Genomic DNA, 18,702 nt, shown 5'->3' on the forward strand with positions numbered 1-18,702 from the left:
ATCTTTGAACCGATCTAAATTATACATAAGGGGAAATTGAGAAATGTTAGTGAATATTAGATCGATTCGATTAGATCTGAAAATAAAGCATTGATCTTAAGGAGAACACAAAACTATTGCAACACAGTAACTTCACTATCAATTTTCATGTATGTATCGTATAAAATCAAAATTGTAAGGAAGTTTTTTACATATATTGCTATTGTTTACAGTTCACATATATTAATTCAATTATTAGACGTTGGGCAGTACAATTCGTGAACCATTCGCTTCACAGTCCGGCTTGAATCTTCGTTCGATCCGGTCACGAAACTTCATAGCTCCTGGTTTACCTGGAGTTTTTCAACAGCAAAAGTCTTTCTCATGACTACCCATGTTTATTCGAAAAACATTTTTAGCTATAGTGTCTTCAGCAAAGTTTATTTATATTTTTTGCATTTAAAAATATTAGTTGGCTGATTAATCCCTCTAACGCCGAGAAGCAAGTTTTTGTTTGGTCATTTATGAAAAAAAAATTCTTTGGCAAAGTTGTTAAGAATATCTTAAGTATTAACTTCGCTGAAGAGACTATGAGTCTATCTGTCGATTTTATTTTGTACATTTGTGGAGATTTCTTTGATATACCCCTGAAAATTGTTTTTTTTAAAATACTTTTCCTGGTAATTTTGTAGAATTTCAAAATGTTCCAAGATTTTGTTCAGCATAAGAAAATACAGGATTTTTGTAATGTAAGTTTACAACTTAGAAGTTATCGAATGTTTAGTGCCCAAAAAGCAATATTTTGGTATGGAAGCCGCAAATTTACACAGACGAATACCAATACGAATCTGTAAAACAAACACTATCAAAATCGTTTGGTGGGCTCTAGCCTACGTTCAAGTCAAATTCGAGTTAATTCCTTCTATAGCATATTTTTCTTATCTTAGAGATGCGAAATATACAAAAATAATAATACTGTACTGTAAGACCTCCTTAAGGGAAATTTTTATTAAATGATCAGAACGGGTTATGAGGCTTTGTCGAGGGACTAAAGAAGAATATTTTTACTGCTGCGGTTTATTAACCCATTATTGCCCAACTTAATTTTCACACGCAGCACAAATTGAGTTTTCCGATTGGAAAAAATGATGTGGTCATTCCAGTAAAATTAATTTCCTACTAAGAGTAGCTGATATAATAAGGAACAACCAGTGAAAATTTCAGATTGATCGATTAATTAATTCCTGAGATATCGTGGTCGCCGCGAGTAAACTTTTCAACAAAATACAATTCCGAGATAATCGAGTTTTACTGTCGCTGCAACGAGTCAACGGTCTAGCTTATCAAACACTACGCACCGCCTACGAGTGGTCAATGGGTAGCGGTCTATGAATCGCTGTAATTCAAGTTTTAGTATTCCGATCTTAATGAAATTTTGAGAAAATTTTCCTCAGCGTATGTAGTTTGAGAATATCTAATTTACAAAAATTCGATTTTTTTCATCATGACAAAAATGTGTAACCCCTTAAGGGAAAATTGAATAAAAACAAAACATAAACACCGGTTTAACCACTCTAACTTCTCTAAACGTATTCTGTAAGAGTATATGAACAATATTAACTCATTGATAATGCCTGTTCTGCGTTATTCCTTAAGTAATAGGAGTTATTCTTAGCATCTACTATATATAGTAGGTTGGGCAATAATGGGTTAAAAAGAAAGAAAAAAATATGTTAGTCCAGGTGTTTGCGTTTCGACTTCTTCAGAACCAGAAAAAATATGTGCCGATTTTGTCAATATCATCGTTTTATTAGCCTAAAATTCGCCAAGATGCTGTCTTCACTGTATTCACAAAACGACTAAAACTCTAGTATGAGGCCGTTCATAAATTACACTACATATTTAAGGGTAAAAGAAAGAAGCATAAAGCATCTTGTTACATAGTGGAGAGAAGAAACGGAGAAGGGGGCTAAAAGCTTCCTAACTAGAAAAGGAAATCAAACATTGGAAATATGCAGTGAAGCCAATTTTCATCAAAATTAACGCTCATCACCCAATCAAACCTGATAGTAATCCATGGTTTCGATGCACGAATATGTGTACAGACGAAAACCTTCCATGGTAACCTATTTTCAAGTTGCAAACAAATCAGTATCGATGAAATGCGTAACCGAGTTCGTTTGTTTGCATTCCCTCCATTCTTTCATTCCGCGTGATCATTTTTCAATCTGAGTATGCTTCACTATGTTCAAATCTTATCCATTCAGAAGTGAGGCACGAGATCCAGAATATTTTTCGAATTCAATCGAAGTGATTGAGACAGTTTTGACGCTCTTATACATAAGAAGGGCATTTGAAACCTATAGTTACGAGCCTTTATGGTACTAGAACCTCGGATAGTACTGTTGATGCCAAAATATCTTCATTTTCATACCCAAAAAAAATGCAACGAATGCTATTGATTCATTCATCAAGCATCGAAAGTTATCGATTGCTATGAGAAAATATCCATATTGGACCGATCCTCACTCAATGCTGAGTTGCCTCTGACAACAGGTAGTACAGCATTTATTGACGAATGAAAAGTTCTATTTGGCGCGTTATGTATTTGGATTTTATCGCCTACTACAAATAGGATGACCTGATAAGCAAGGACAATTGGTTCAGTATACAACATTCAACGTTGATATGCATCATTTTAGATCAACAATATTTTCATCAATCACCATCACTGGAAATATGTATGTATATTCCTTTTAAAATCCGAAATCTTCTAGTTTAAATTAAAATTATTATAAAATCTGTTAATCACCACAACACACAGTGGTCAAAATGTGTAAATTCATGCCTTTAATTATTTAGCGGAAAAACTATAAGGTTCTGTGTTTTGGTGACTTCGGAAAAGTTGTTGGGGCTACCACGGCGGATTTTCGGAAGTAGACAGCCATGTTCCAAAATACAGTGTAAAGACATTTCTGAAATCTAACTTTTTACTGGTAGCAGATAGACAATTTCAGTCTTCGGCAAAGTTGTAGAGAATATTATTTTTAGCAAATCTTTCATAAGAACTGACTCTCTAACTATAGCCGTTCCAATGTTATGCGGTCTTTTCATGAGGACCCCCTTCAAAATTGGTTTTTTCATGATAACTCTTGTCGTATTTATTTCTCTACAAATATGTGTTCCGAAATGTTTTAGATATTACGAAAATGCATAACTTTGTTGAATATTTCAAGACGATATTATGTTTTTGGAGAGAGTTACAGCTTTTTTATGATTAATATTATCAAACTTCATAGCCAATTTTCACAAAAAGTTGCAAAAATATGCAGATGAAATATTGTTATTTTGAAACTATCATAAATCCCCTACAAAATCCTGAAGGAATGGTTTGTATCCGATAGTATCCTAAGATGTTATGATCGAATGAAAGTCGAATCGGGGCGATCGTATTATGTGTTATATTGAATATTTAAAAATAAGATAAACATAAACTGCCAAAAATAAGAAGAAAAAAACTGCCAAAAATAAGATAAACATAACTGCCATCAAATCCCCACTTTACGGTCAGTTCGATCCTTAGGAGTTCATCATCCGAGAAATACTGTAGGTTTTCGCTGTTCGCTTCTCAGTGGCGTAGCCAGAAATTTGGTTTGGAGGGGGTTTTGATGAAAATCGCAATTTTTTTGAAAAAATGCTAAAATTTAATATGAATTTGATAAATTATTGAAAACTCTAAAACAAAGGTAGTCTAACAGATGTCATTCCAGTCTAAAAACAAGAAGGATCAACATGGAACAGTTTTCAAACCTCTATAGATTATTTTCTTGTATAATATGTCAATGAAGTCAAAAATTGCGATCTTTTAAAGTGGGATAAATGATCTAAAAAATTTTCAACGTTCAAGATCACCTAATATAATAATCCTTGACTTTGAAGGTTTGACAACTTCGGGAAGTTATCAACATAAAACAGCGCCTGCTTTGATATAGAAATTTTAGTGATTAACTCTCATAGAGGTAATCATGGTGAATTAATTTTTCAAAAATATTAAGAGACATGGTGCCTTCAGCAAAGTTTTTGATAATGTCATTTCAAACAATTTTGTTGAAAATATGAAGGCTACATGAATTCAACATATAGGGATTTAAATGGACTGGGCCTGCTATATTTCTTCTTAGTGAATAAAAATTTAGGTGAAAACTATTTTTTTCTGCGCTACGGATAAAATTGTTTGAAACAATCATTGCGAGTTGAGAACACAAAACCTATAACTAAATTATGGATGGATGGAACTGAAACTTGCGTTTCGACTTCATCTCATCAGAATCCGACACTAACTTGGTGGGCGGACTAAGCTTGCGCCGAATTGATGCTAGCTCCTGAAAATGGAATCACTCTTTGTGTTTTTGAGTCCTTTTAATATCTGGGAATTATTTGTTTTATATCCAATTCCCTTATTTTTTTTGTAAGCTTCAAAGGCACCTTGAACGCAATGTGAATTTATTATTTAATTACCGCAGAAGAGATTTATCAAATACAGTAATTTCAGAATAGCTTGTTGTAAAGGTTTTCTACTACTATATTTCGATACTCTGAATATGTGGGATATTTATGTCTTTGACAAAGTTGTTTGAAATAGCACTTTCGAAAACTTTGCTGGAGACATTAAGTCTCGACCCAAACTTGGTTGAAGAGTAATTCTTGTCTATAATTACTTCTAGGAGGATTAACCGTCAAAAATTTTCTATCAGCAGATGAACAGTTTTACGTTTTGAAATTCTTCAATGTTACTTAACATCGAAATTTGGCAGTTTCGAATGAATGTGATCGTGACCGTTAAAAATTTATCGAGCATTAATTTTACTTTTCTTTATTAGTCAACCTCACAACTTGCAGTACTAGAACGTAGTACACAAAATTTTAGTACGCCATTCATTGCATCCTGCTAAGAGGCTATTCATATAGTTGATAATACAACAAAAATCCAATGCTCATAAAACCGATCCAGACCTGCTAGAGACAAAATTACATCAGCTTTCAACTAGTTTCTGAAATGTTATTCTTGTTGTAACCCAATTTGAATTCTTGTCTAAACTCTACACAATCTAAAAAAATACATTTTCAGCAAATGTTGAAATGTATGTAAGTTTTCGGTAAACAAGCTTATGTTTTATATGCAATCAACCTATTCAAATTTAGATTCCCATTCGAAAAATTGTCTCTAATCCATATTTTGAAGCATCTTTCCAAAAATGAGCTCATAATAATTCAGACAGTTATTTTATTTTACATTGAAGAAATTTGACAACTATGGGATTTTGGCTAAGAGATAAGTTACAAGATCCCCTTCCCATAATTTTCCAAAAGTTCTCATGACGCTCTAAACACAGTTATCAATGTAGTGATCAGAGAATATTTTTCCAAAAATATTTCGTGGAATATTAAATTAAATTCGTCAGCATCAATTTTTTTTTCAATCCAATTAATTTTGGTTTGGGGGGGTTTTAACCCCCAAACCTCCCCCCCCCCCCTGGCTACGCCACTGTCGCTTCTACTATGCGGTTTGACGTATGATCAAGAAGCTTCTGTAAGTCAACTTCGACAGAAAACTCGGTAACAGTTATGGATGATTCATCGGGGTAACATTTTTGTTTCTCGGCGATAACTTTACTGTATGATGGGTATATATTAACATTTAGTACTTTTGCACCTTTCTGAATTTTTATTTTCTTGTGCTTTCTTCCATGAACGTTGCATTTTAGAAGCCCGAGTGGGAGTTGTTTGCGTTGCCTCATTAACAACCAAAGCTGGTGATAAATCCCCTGACTCTCGAAGTTTCATCTGTGTCGCAAAAGCTAATTCATCAGAGGAATATTTTGATCGCAAGATTGATGTTTTGATGCCTTCACTTTGTCAGTGCTTTTCAAAAAGGCCAGAGTTTTTCTTCCTCGAAAAGGCTTTGTGTTTATTTTTTTCAATAGGCTTTGTGTTTATTTTACTTAAAATGTATCCGGGTAGTCTGAACGAACTGTTGAAGTAATCAGTATTGTATTTTAGAACAATAGATTCACTTCGATGATATCTAAGCCATAACTTATTGAAATACTTGCAGACAGTCGAGGCAATTCTTTCAGTTTCGCTTGCAACATATGGCATATCATCAGGAACTATGCGATAAGCTTTAAAAATTGCCTGGCATATTTCATGTAATTTTTTACTATGATCGCCTTTGGTTTTTTTTTCCAAAGCTGAAACAGCTGACGTTTACTGATTTCGACTACACAAAAAATGAAAATTTATGTTGAATAACAGATACATGAGGGTATTTGAAACATTAAGATGTTATGTTGAATAACATTAAATAACAGCGACAAATGTTCGAGCATAGAATAGAAATAAAACGTCTAATCAATAACAGATAACGAAATTGCCTAAATAAAATGTTGCGTTGCTTTCACAGATTACAATACACTAAACAAATATTCATGGTAACCATCAGTTTGCACTTACCCGCAATATTTGAATACATATTTCAAATTAATTACACCGCACCGCGTGATCAGAAAGTGTAAGTGATTTTTTCAGCATTTGAAAACTAATTTGGTTCCTTTGTTTTAAATTGTTTCTTTAATTACGTAACAGATGAACGCTTCTTCAGAATGAGTTTGTATATTTGTGTAACGCCTTCCATGAGCAGCAAGCATCGAAGTGTCGCCGAAAAAACTCATACTCACAATTTCATTCGATTATAACATCTTAGGATACTATCGGATACAAACCATTACTTCAGGATTTTGTAGGGAATTTATGATAGTTTCAAAATAACAATATTTCATCTGCATATTTTTGCAACTTTTTGAGAAAACTGGGTATGAAGTTTGATAATATTAATCATGAAAAAAGCTGTATCTCTCTCCAAAAACATAATATCGTCTTGAAATATTCAACAAAGTTATGCATTTTCGTAATATCTAAAACATTTCGGAACACATATTTGTAGAGAAATAAATATGACAAGAGTTATCATGACAAAACCAATTTTGAAGGGGGTCCTCATGAAAAGACCGCATAACATTGGAACGGCTATAGTTAGAGAGTCAGTTCTTATGAAAGATTTGCTAAAAATAATGTTCTCTACAACTTTGCCGAAGACTGAAATTGTCTATCTGCTACCAGTAAAAAGTTAGATTTCAGAAATGTCTTTACACTGTATGTTGGCACATGGCTGTCTACTTCCGAAAATCCGCCGTGGTAGCCCCAACAACTTTTCCGAAGTCACCAAAACACAGAACCTTATAGTTTTTCCGCTGAATAATTAAAGGCATGAATTTACACATTTTGACCACTGTGCAACACTTAAATGTGTAGTGTAATTTGTGAATGGCCTAATAATAGTGGTTTAGTAGTTTTTGCAATATATGTTTTTGCGTGCTAAAAATTACTAATTACACAATAGCTCAAAATTTGTTTTCTTAATGGTCAAAACAATTTTGATCACCTTTTTGCCGCTTGGAAACACTGTGCACCAACTTACTCGAAAAGTTGAAAAAATTCCATTTTGACAGGGTCTTCTGCGTATTGACATGTCCAAAATTATTGATTTTCAACTGCCAACAACTTTCCCTTCAATATAAAACACTTTCCCGAAAAGTTAAAAAAAAAATTTTGGCGCATCGTCGGACCCCACTGTGCATAGAAAATGTCCAAAACAATTGATTTTCAACTGCCAACAACATGTCCTTCAATAGTTATTTATTTCTAAACAATTGAAAGTTAACCGCATCAACTATAAACGGGAATGACACGCAAAATGTATCGCGATAACCGATGAACCGATGATGACGATGAAAACGACGATAAAATTGTCGACAATGACGATGAAGGCGACGATATATTATCGTTAACGGAGTTTCCGATGACGATACATTATCGTTAACGAGTAACGCCGATAAATTATCGTGAAAAATGTATCGTATTAACAACCCTGAGATAGCGTAGTTGGTAAATTGATTGCCTTGTACGTAACTCACCTGGGTTCAATTCCCAACCCCGCACATAGGGTTAGAGATTTCTCTAACCCGACAAAGAGGCAAATGACCCTAAGGTTAAAACCTCTATAATCAAAATAAAAAAAAGACAAAACAATGTATAAATTCACTTCAACGTGAAAATTTGTCCAGAATTTCATGTATTTATCCGTTGGATTAAACATTGCGTTCAGTCGTGAAATAGACGTTGGATGGTATTTGAATACACAGATCACCAAGTAATCCACCTAGTAGTGAGAAAATAGATTTCTTACATAATTCATATTCATATTATACTCGTAGCATCGCCGATAGCAACTGTGTTGTTGAATAACAATCTAGTGAAAGTTTATCTTCTTTTGCAAGATTTATGTTATACTAATTATGGCGTAAAAATTACCAGTTGCATTTTGTATAATAAAGATAATAAGGAATCAAAATTTTGCCCTATATACAAAAATAATGCTACAGCGCTAACCACCATTTACCATTCCTTACTTGTCGACACCAAATCTACACTGAGCATTTATATATATAAATATATATATATATATATATATATATATATATATATATATATATATATATATATATATATATATATATATATATATATATATATATATATATATATATATATATATATATATATATATATATATATATATATATATATATATATATATATATATATATATATATATATATATATATATATATATATATATATATATATATATATATATATATATATATATATATATATATATATATATATACTATAATTAAGGAAATCATTGGGTATTTCAAACTGGGTAATATGGTTGTTTGAAGACGAAAATTTGAAAAGAGACGTGCATTTTTTAAACCTTTCGTATCTCTACTGAATTTTGAATGAAACACATGTTCAAATATGTCATATGAAAATTAAGAATACCTGTTTTGGAATGATATTATTTAAAATGCATATTCTTTGTAATGGAATGCAGTTTTATGAAAAATAACGGATCAAATTTCAAATATATGCAGTGCATATCATGCACATATTATAGGTATAATGATGCTTTTAACTCATAGCGATGGCTCCATTTGCCCAAATTTGCCTTTTGCTGAGAACGCTACAATTGAAGCTCGAATGCCAGAATTAGTTGATAGGCATTGGATAATTCAGCAGACGCTTCGTTTAAGTTATCCGTATTCTACACGTACATTAACGAGGATTACAATCAGAGTGTATGCATTGGATAGATAGTTGATCTCACTGAATTTTCGCCATACATTTCACTGTGACGCTGAGTTATGCTGACCCGAATATACATTTTCATGATCAATATGACTCAAAGCATATATATTTGCGAAAAAATACGACTTGTAATTTCAAGAATGTTCGTCTCTCAAAATCAGTCCAGGGACACTTTCAATGCTTTTCGATGAATTTAAGTACTTATTCTGGTAATTTGAACCATTCCATTGTCATGGTAATGTTTTGTATTGGACTCATTAACCCATATCTCTAGAACAAGAATTCCGAACGAATTTATCTATTGTATTCATTTCATTCGTTGTATGCATTCCGATCAGTTTATCACCTCATGCATCTTTTTCGTATCATTCATATAACTTATTTTATTGTCTTTTTTATGTTATGTAATTTTCTGTTTTGTTTCCGCTTTACACATTTTATTCATTTTAATAATCTGACTAATTTTGTTCAGTCATTCATTTTATTCATTTCATCCAGAACTTTAATAAGAAACAATTTAACTGATTCTATTGCTTTTTAATATCGTTGATTTTATCATTTTAATCATTTTATTGGACAAAATAAACAAAATGAAAAAAAAATGAAAAAATGAATTAAAGTATCATTTGATCATTTTGTTCTTTTTGTTTATTTTATTCATTCTATTCGTTTTAATGATTTTATAGGGGGTTAATAAGGCCTTGCCCTGTTATTTATGAACAATAACGTTTTCAATCAGCTTTAACTTTGGGGTTAGACAAGATTTCCTCACAAAAACAAGTAAAACTAATAACAGTGACTATTACCATTTATTTGAGCGCTAAAAGTTACAAGTTAGAACTGAAGTTATTGCAGTTGTTCTGATTGGATTCCACTGGAGCAGCGCTGCCAGAGACATTTTCAGTTATCGATGAAAAGTTATATTTTGATATATCTTCGTTGTTATTCAAAATTTCAAATCTTTTTTCAAATCTTATCAAATTGGACTCCTTTCGGCTACCTTTTCTGCCTAATTGATTTATTAAAAAAAAATTCAGGATATGTGTATTAAGGATAGGCATGTAAAAATTGAGCAGTTTCTAACACTGCTAGAGAAGAACCTGTCTTGAACAAAACAGGTATTTCGTGTTTCTTTACTCCAACACTTTTAAGAAAAATGATTTTGGAGCCCTATAATATCCATATTATCTGTCTTATTACCTCAACTAATTTTTTTGTTATATTCATTGCATTTATTTATATTCAGTTATTCATATATTTTTTTCAGTTTTTTCCATTTTATTAATTCGGTTTAGTTGTTATTAATAAATATTGGATGACAGCTTGAAACAATTTAATTTATTGTATTAATTTCAGTGTTTCAAAAATCACTCCAATCAGCATGCGTTGAAAAAACCATAGTTTGACAAATCATTAAAATCCATGATTTCATCACTCATGGTTTTTTGGCTCCTGAGGAGTGAAAACCGCCAAGGAGTGAAAACAGGTTACTAGATCATAATTGCAGCATACAGTTTAAAAGCCCGAGCTCAATTTAGATTTTCAATTTTCATTTTATCAAGCACAAACGCAAAACAGATCCTTGGTACAGTTCATGGCAAAAGCTTCTTTTCGATAGACCTCGAAGGAGTACCATTTGAGCTATAAGTCGATTTACACCAAAAGAACGCGCAAAAATTGTAGCGCTTTACATTGAAAACGATCGTTCAATAGTGATAACTGTGCGTGTTTATCGTAAAAAATATGGCAGGCTTACTTCACCCTTTCCGGCGGAGTAAATAAAAAAAAATCGAATTTGGGGGACACAGAACCCACACGTTATACATCAAACACCACTGCACGACCAGAAAGTAACTTTGGCCGGAGTGTGCTCCAAAACAAGCATCGGTCCTTATTTTTTCAAAGAGGGAGAGACCATCGACAACGGACGCTACCGTTGAATTTTGGCGCACTTTGTCTGTCCACAAATGCAGAAAAAAGGTCTGAAAAACTTCTATTTTCAATAAGACGGGGCACCTTGCCACACCGCAATCAAGTTCTTGCAGAGCAAATTCCCAGGACGCGTTGTCTCAGATGATTTGGAATGGCCTCCTCATTCTCCGGATTTAACGGTGCCAGATATTTTTCTGTGGGGTTACTTGAAAAGTAAGGTGTATTCTAGCAAACCTAAGTACCTTGACGAACTCAAAGCTAATATACGAGCTGAAATTGCTACGATTAAGCCCGATATGCTGTCCAATGTCATGCAAAATGCCCGCAAAAGAGCTGCTTTTTATGTATCAAATGGGGGTGGTTATATAATCTACGTTGTATAATAAACCTGGTTTAAATGGCATAAAATATCCTAAAAAACTTGTTTACTTGTGAAAACGGCCAAAAAAATGGCGAAGTTGTTCAATGTTGTAAAAGGATACATCCAGCTGGCGCACCCTGTACCTACTGCTGAGATAATTGAGAAATTAAACACACAAATCTTGAAGACCTGTTAGCAAAGTTTGAAATTAAATTCGGTCTATAAGCGGCGACAGAACAAGAATCACAAACCGGAGTGGACAGGAGGAGCCAAAACTAGGAGTGAAAACCTAAGAGTCAAAATCCACTTAAATTGCTTTGATTTTTTTACTCACTCCCAGAAACGTGTATAACAATGATTGGTTTCCACCGCTCCTTTGGAAACAGGCTCCTTGGTGTGAAATGTGTGGTTTATTTGAAACACTGATTAATTTTATAAGTTTTTTTTAATATTGTCTAGTCTAGTCATTTGAGCTGATTTGATCTATTTATTTTATTAATTTGATTTATATTAATCATTCTACCCATTTATGAATAACTTTTTTTTATTTTTTATTTTATTTTTTAAGTTAGTATTGGCGCCCTCTAGTCGGTCACAGGTGGAACTAAAATTTTCTAACAAGAACATAACTCGAATTATGTGCTATAATTCTTCTGAACATACTATTGAGCTAAACCTAACGATTATTTCACAAAAATGTATAGTTCGTGGAAATCGTGTACTGATACACAACTATGCACTGCTAGGCCCCATGCAAAACTGACTCAGACAACACTTCGTTAAAAGTTTTATAACTTCTTTTAAGAAAGCCGAATTCACTAGCAGTCTTCGACAAAGTTGTAGACAATTGATTTATCTTTCTTATTTTCACTTATAGTGATAATACGATGCTTACAGTGCCACCTAGCGGCGAAAATGCGAGGTAGTGGGTTTTCTTCATGTAAATTGTCGAAAAATCCCATATAAACTTCAGGCACGTTGGTCCGGTAGCTAGACTTGTCCGATTTCCTTCAAATTTGGTTCAAGTACCCCTGGTGGGACCCGGAATCGACTCAGGGGTGGGCCGATAGGGGTCACTTTTTTCCTGTCACTCTAGTGTACACAAACAAAAACAAATTGAAATATTTTTAGACTAACGTCTCGTTAATTTCAAGTAATAACCAAATACATCAGCATTGGTAAAAAATGAGTCTACTAGAAGTGATACGGGTTTATGAAAACAGGTAATTTGGTATCCATGTCGGTAGTATTTAGTATTTAGTTCATTTTGGATTATGGTCACTTCGCTGCAAGCTTCAGAAGCTGATAGAAGTAAACAATTAGAACAAATGCATATTCCATGGTTTTAAATGACCTAGATCTAACAAATTGAGAACGTTGATCACTGTTGTCAATTCAGGAAAGAAGAAGCTTGATTATAATTATTTGTTCGGGAACGTTAATGTGATTATAACATTACAATAAGACTAGAAGTTCATCATCGAGGATAGTTGAAACAAGGTGTTTCATCTCTCCTAGGTCGAGAAGGTCGCAAAGATAGAAAGAATCGCATACAATTCATAAATGCTAGCGCTTAGACTACCTAATAGTGATATTTTCATGATCGAACATCACTTAATATCCTGTTTATACCAATTTGAAGAAAATAACGAAAACTTACTTTTGCTCATTTTTGTAGTGTGTACTGAACCACTCATTTAGAGTAGCTGGCGTCTATTGGAGGGTTTGTATGCACGATATAAATAAAACAAATGCATTATTGATTTATCCCTAACGGTACTGTTTCAACTCTCCTCTGTTTCAAATCCCCTCGGTTTCCTCTATTTCAATGTGTGAGTTTAAGGTGCATCTGGAGCTCTGATTGACGCAATTCAAATCAAACTCTACTCTACTCTACTGGTACTCTAATCCAACGGCAGTTATTGAAATATCATACCGAACCTATTGTTCAACTAAACACGCATACACACTTAATAAATTAGTTATAACCTTTCCTCCGGCGTTCTACACATTTCCATGAAACGTCTTGCATGAACAATTGGGTGAGACAAAAATTAGATACCTGCTCCGAGCAACTTTTTGGGTACCATTAGTGTCCTAGAACAACTGAGAAAATTCTTTGCTCGATAAGTGAAACTATATTTTTGCGCTCACGGTTTAAAGTTTACATGGGATTTCGTTTGACGAAATTGACTTTCGTAAAATAATTCCTCCAGGAATCGCCCATTGCCTCCTAAAAGTAAATCGTTATGTGATTGTTATAGGAAATTTAACAAAGAAACAACGCCTCGAACACCAGGAAACGATCTGACGCTTGTGGAACAAGCTATTAGGCAGAAACCGATTGATGCTCTGACGATTGATAAAATATTCATTTTTGCTAGCACCACTGCTGTTGGTTGTTCAGTTATATGCAATTTTGTTTTGATCTTCTCTTATTGTGTCTAAATTAATGATCGAAACTGTTTGGCTACTTCACAAGAGTTTTGAGAGTTAAATTGAGGCTTTTTTGTACATAATATGAGAAAGTTAAAAAAAATGTATATAATTGGACCATTAGCAGCAGTGATGCTATGAAAATCGAAATTTCCATCAATCTTCACATCAGCCGGTTTTTGTTTAATTATTATTTCCACAAGCGTCATATCGTTTCGCCGTCTTCGACACTTTGCTTCCTTAAAACATTTTCTATAAAAATCTTTCGTCGACTGATTTTTAGGAGGCAATGTGCGAATTTTGGAAGAATTATTTTGTAAAAGTTGATTTTCCTATACGAAATACCATGTAAACTTTGAACCGTACGCGCAAAATATAGTTTCACCGATCTAGCTTAGAAGTTGCACAGTTATTCTAGGACCCAAATGGAACCTAGAAAGTTGCTGGGAGCAAAATTTTATCTTTTTTCATATAACCGTGTCCCACACTAACGTACAGTTTTACGAATGTTAGACAAATATTCCCTCCCCTAGTGAATATGTCTGGACCTGTAACTCACCTTCGTCTAGCTTCTTCATCTTTGATTCGTTGCTCCAGATCTACCACAGTCTGGTGGTATTCGTCACTCAGTTTGGTGATCCGAAAGGATTTGACCGAGGTTGTAATGTTCACTCCCTGCACTTCAATTGGAACACTTTCCAATTCGTCGAGGAAAAATTTCTTCAACTTTTCACCCGCCAGCCGTGCCTTCTCGACATCAAACGCTGTCTTTCGTCGAACCAAATCCATTTCCGCTTGCAGCTGCTGTTGTAAATCTTGGGTGATTCGTTCATCCAGAGAAAAAGCTTCCATCGGAATTTTTTGTGATTCAGGCAAAGCCTCATTTCTTGCGAGTAAAGTTTCAAACTGTTGTCTATATTCTGCTACAGTGGACAGAATTTCATTTTTCTTGTCGTTAATTAATTTTTCCTTTCTGTCGTTTTCCTGCTTGACCTTTTGTTCTTCCAAGGAAAGATAGTTAGGATCCAAAATATCATCAACCATTGGTTCCTCCTCCCTCAACGGAATGGTTTTCTCCGGTTCAATAGGTGTCGCATCAGCGTTCCATTTATAGGCGAAAAGATTGCCATCGGTCCCAACACTGAACAGATAGCGGTAGTCGTAACTGAAAGCCAATCCGGTCACTTTCCCACTGGGATTAAAATGCATATTTAGTGTCCAAAAATCAGAAAGATCTCTGAAATTACGCTTGGATTTATTCACCCTAATAGATCCATCGCTCATTCCGGTGACAAGATAGTTGGAGCTGCAAAAAGAAAATGTACTAGAGAAATAGTGACTTCGTAAATTTCTACAAAAATAGACTACTCGTAAATGAAGGTGTTTATCTCCGTATTTTCAGCTCCAGGAACTGGTGTGCATGAAATGGGATCCTCATCATCAAAACAATACTCGTAGACGAAGCCTGCATCGTAACCGCCCATCGATAACCACAGAGTATTCTCTTCCGTATATTGAACCCACAAAACTGCATTTGGTATCTTCGGGATGTATAGTGGCTCTAGTTCTTCCTCGTCTTCCGAGTCTTCAAGAAATGCATTTTCGTCAATATCTATACCCGGATTTTCGACACGAACTCGTTCCAAAGATTGCATTTTTCTGGCACGCTTTTTCTGCTTTTGCTCCTCAATCTCCGCGATTCGAATGTTTCTTTTAATTTCCGACTTAACTGACTGGAAAGTCAGTTGTCGTATGTCAACACCCTTCAAGTGGTACGATACATCTGTATAGGTTGCAGGCTCTTCAGGAAGCTCTACTTCCAGTACTTGCCCGTGACGACATCCGATGAAGGCAGTGGTTGCAACTTTCGGTTTCCAGCTGATGGAAGCAACTCCCGATGGAGTTAACACCAGTCCGATTGGTTCGATTGTTACATGTGGACTTGCTCGGATAAACTGATGAACGAAGATGGATTTGTCTTCTGAACCAGAAACGAGAATGGTTTCCCTTTGGTTAACCGCAAGTACTGTCACAGCTTTTGAGTGGGATTTCATAATTTGAACGAGATTCACTGGACACTCGCATTTAGAATTGTCTAAGTTTACAGTAATAAACCTGATGCAGCCATCTTCGAAACCTAGCACCAAAATCATGCCAGTTGGATCAAGCGAAACCGGAAGCCATAGCATGGCTCGTCCGTTAGAATCGAATTGGTGATTGAATATCATTTTCCTTTGGATATAGTCATACATAAACAGTTTCCCATCAGCACCCAGGGTGGCCACGTGATGAGAAGTTGGACTAGTTTGAACTGCTACAATGGGGCCCGCATGACATTTTAATAACTGCAACGGAGCAGCCGGTTTGTATGCTGGCGTTATATCACAAAGCCATATGCCTCCGTTGCTATCCTGAGCATACCATTTGAAATCCCCTTCCTTTTTGATCAAACACATCAGCTCACTGCTGTACGTTTCGGTTCCAATTTTAAACTCCATTATCGGCTCGATCTGCACCACCCTATCATCATCGGGGGAGTCTGCCAGTTCGACCGTTTCCCAGAACCAAACTCGAATGAATCCATCCATTCCACTCGTCATCACTTCTCCCTCCCGGACGCTGATTTGCGTGATGGGACCTTGATGGCATGGCTTCCTACCCTTGCGGCATACTTCCAACTTAATCAGTCCGGCCTCCCAAACCAGAATGTTACCCCACTGACATCCGGATAGCACCTTCTCGTCCGGCATCGGGAGTATGCCGACAATATCGGAGATTTCAGTTTTTCCAAAACGACCCAGCTCACCCTGCAGTTTGAGACCGGTGAATGTTTCGGCCATTTTCCAGAACTTTATGTGACCGAGGCCTGTCGGAGACGGAGGAATAAATTTAGCACGATTGAGGTAATGATAAAAGAATAACACACAATAACAAAATAGTTGAGTAATGAGTCTGCCTTTAGTTTATCGTAAAACGGAAAGAAAATAAAGAAAGCATATAAGCATCGATTTTACGAGATATTGACATGTTTTAATATTCGTTTATTAAGTTGGAAAGACTTAAATTGTTGAAAGTAATGTCATTTCCACCTTGTAACTATTTTACGTTCCAGAAATCCAGGTATACTACGAAAATTCTTGCGAAATCGCCTTAAAGCCTCATATGGTTGAGATATTAGATATTAACGCAACTTTTAGACAGGTTCAATTGAGCAAAAATTGAAAAAAAAAGCGGCCATCTTTGAAAGAGATAAAAGCAGTTTTTGGCACACCGCTGGTCAAAACTACTTGAACATCATTGAGTAGTATTCTAACAATGCCTTGAATACATTGACTGGAAACTGCTTCTTTCATTTTTGTTTGTGAATTAACTTAATAATAAATGAACTATTTCTCAAAAATTTATATGAAAGTTCCTTTCAAAGTGAAAATTTACCTAGAGCTAATATATTTATCCGTTGGATTAAGCATTGCGTTCAGTCGTGAAGTAGATGGGGTGGTAAATGAATACATAGATCATCAAGTAATCCACCTAGTATTAATAAAATAGATTCTAAATATAATTCATATCCATATTATACTAGTAGCACCAGCGAGAGCAACTGTATTTTCGAATCCCAGAACTCTATTGAAAATTTGACTTCTTTTGCAAGATTTATTGTGTATTGATTATAACGCAAGAACAGTTGCCATATTTGTACTAAGGATGTAAGGAATCAAAATAGCGTCCAATATACAAACATAATGTCACAGCACCAACCAGTGATGCATTCGGTAACCGTAAACAGAAAACCTTCCTACACGGTCGCAAGTACTCATATTCGACTCTCTTTCCGTATAAGTTCTCACACTGTGACAGTCATACTACGTGAGTGCCTTTGCGAAAAAAATGTTCTGTCTTTTCACTTTTTTGTTCACTCAGTTTGGCTGAAGCCTCTCGATGACAGTCAGTTTTGAAAATTATTGTCATTATTCCTAGCAAAGGAAATTTTAAATTCTGCACAACGCAAGTCTTGAATTCAATATTACAGTTCAAATACATTACCTATTAAACAATTGGTTTGGTTGCTAACCGAAAAATGTTTGAGAAATATTGTCTTTCATTTTCCGTCACCGTTTTGATAAGAGTTGCAAGCCACGTATATTGCTCATGTGATGTCATATTTAATAATATAATATTCATTCTGTATTCTATGGGATTCCCTAATAACATAAAACTAACTTCTTTTTATTCACAGTCTAGAGCACTCAATCACAGTAGGCAGGGTTAAAATGCAAGGAAATCAAAAGAAATATAAATATTATGTTGTGTTTTGATCATGTTGATGTGTTCGGTTAGTTAAAAACATGCTCTGTCTGTTGATAAATATTTTTGCAGTAAACCAGGTCAGAAAACAACATGCATTACTACCAATTCAGGAGCATATAAGCTATAAGTATCATTTAAGTTTAACTATCAGTATGCAGCTGATTTCGATCGAATTTAAGGCAAGTGCGAAGGGTCAATAAACACTGACTAGTGATTGAATCGTATATGGTGATTATTTAGTGAATAAAAACTACGCTTGTTGAATTCGCGTGGTAGACAAAAAGGAAAGACAAATTATCCTTGTGTGTTGTCACTTGACTCGATTGTCTGCACCCCGTCATTTTTTTCACTTTCCCTCGTCACTGTTGTTGGTACTCACTATGCTCAGTTTTGGTTGCTCAAGTTATCTCAAC

The 18,702-nt window shown here is 34.7% G+C and overlaps 2 protein-coding genes across 2 annotated transcripts in view; one reads left to right on the plus strand and one right to left on the minus strand.

Moving 5' to 3' along the window:
- Positions 1 to 18,702, plus strand: part of LOC131690060 (zinc finger protein ZIC 3) — an 88,420-nt gene that overhangs the window by 11,997 nt on the left and 57,721 nt on the right. The gene's annotated exons all lie outside the window — the stretch shown is intronic.
- LOC131688093 (cilia- and flagella-associated protein 44) overlaps positions 1 to 18,702 on the minus strand; it is a 29,142-nt gene that overhangs the window by 3,787 nt on the left and 6,653 nt on the right. Inside the window, exons 3-5 of the mRNA XM_058972244.1 lie at positions 15,350 to 16,847; positions 14,541 to 15,287; positions 13,535 to 13,570 (exon numbers count right to left, since the gene is read on the minus strand). Of these exons, the coding sequence (XP_058828227.1) occupies positions 13,535 to 13,570; positions 14,541 to 15,287; positions 15,350 to 16,847 (2,281 nt within the window). The remainder of the gene's footprint in view (positions 1 to 13,534; positions 13,571 to 14,540; positions 15,288 to 15,349; positions 16,848 to 18,702) is intronic.

Source organism: Topomyia yanbarensis, chromosome 3 (genome assembly GCF_030247195.1).
Source record: "Topomyia yanbarensis strain Yona2022 chromosome 3, ASM3024719v1, whole genome shotgun sequence".
In the NCBI taxonomy this organism is placed as follows: Eukaryota; Metazoa; Arthropoda; class Insecta; order Diptera; family Culicidae; genus Topomyia; species Topomyia yanbarensis.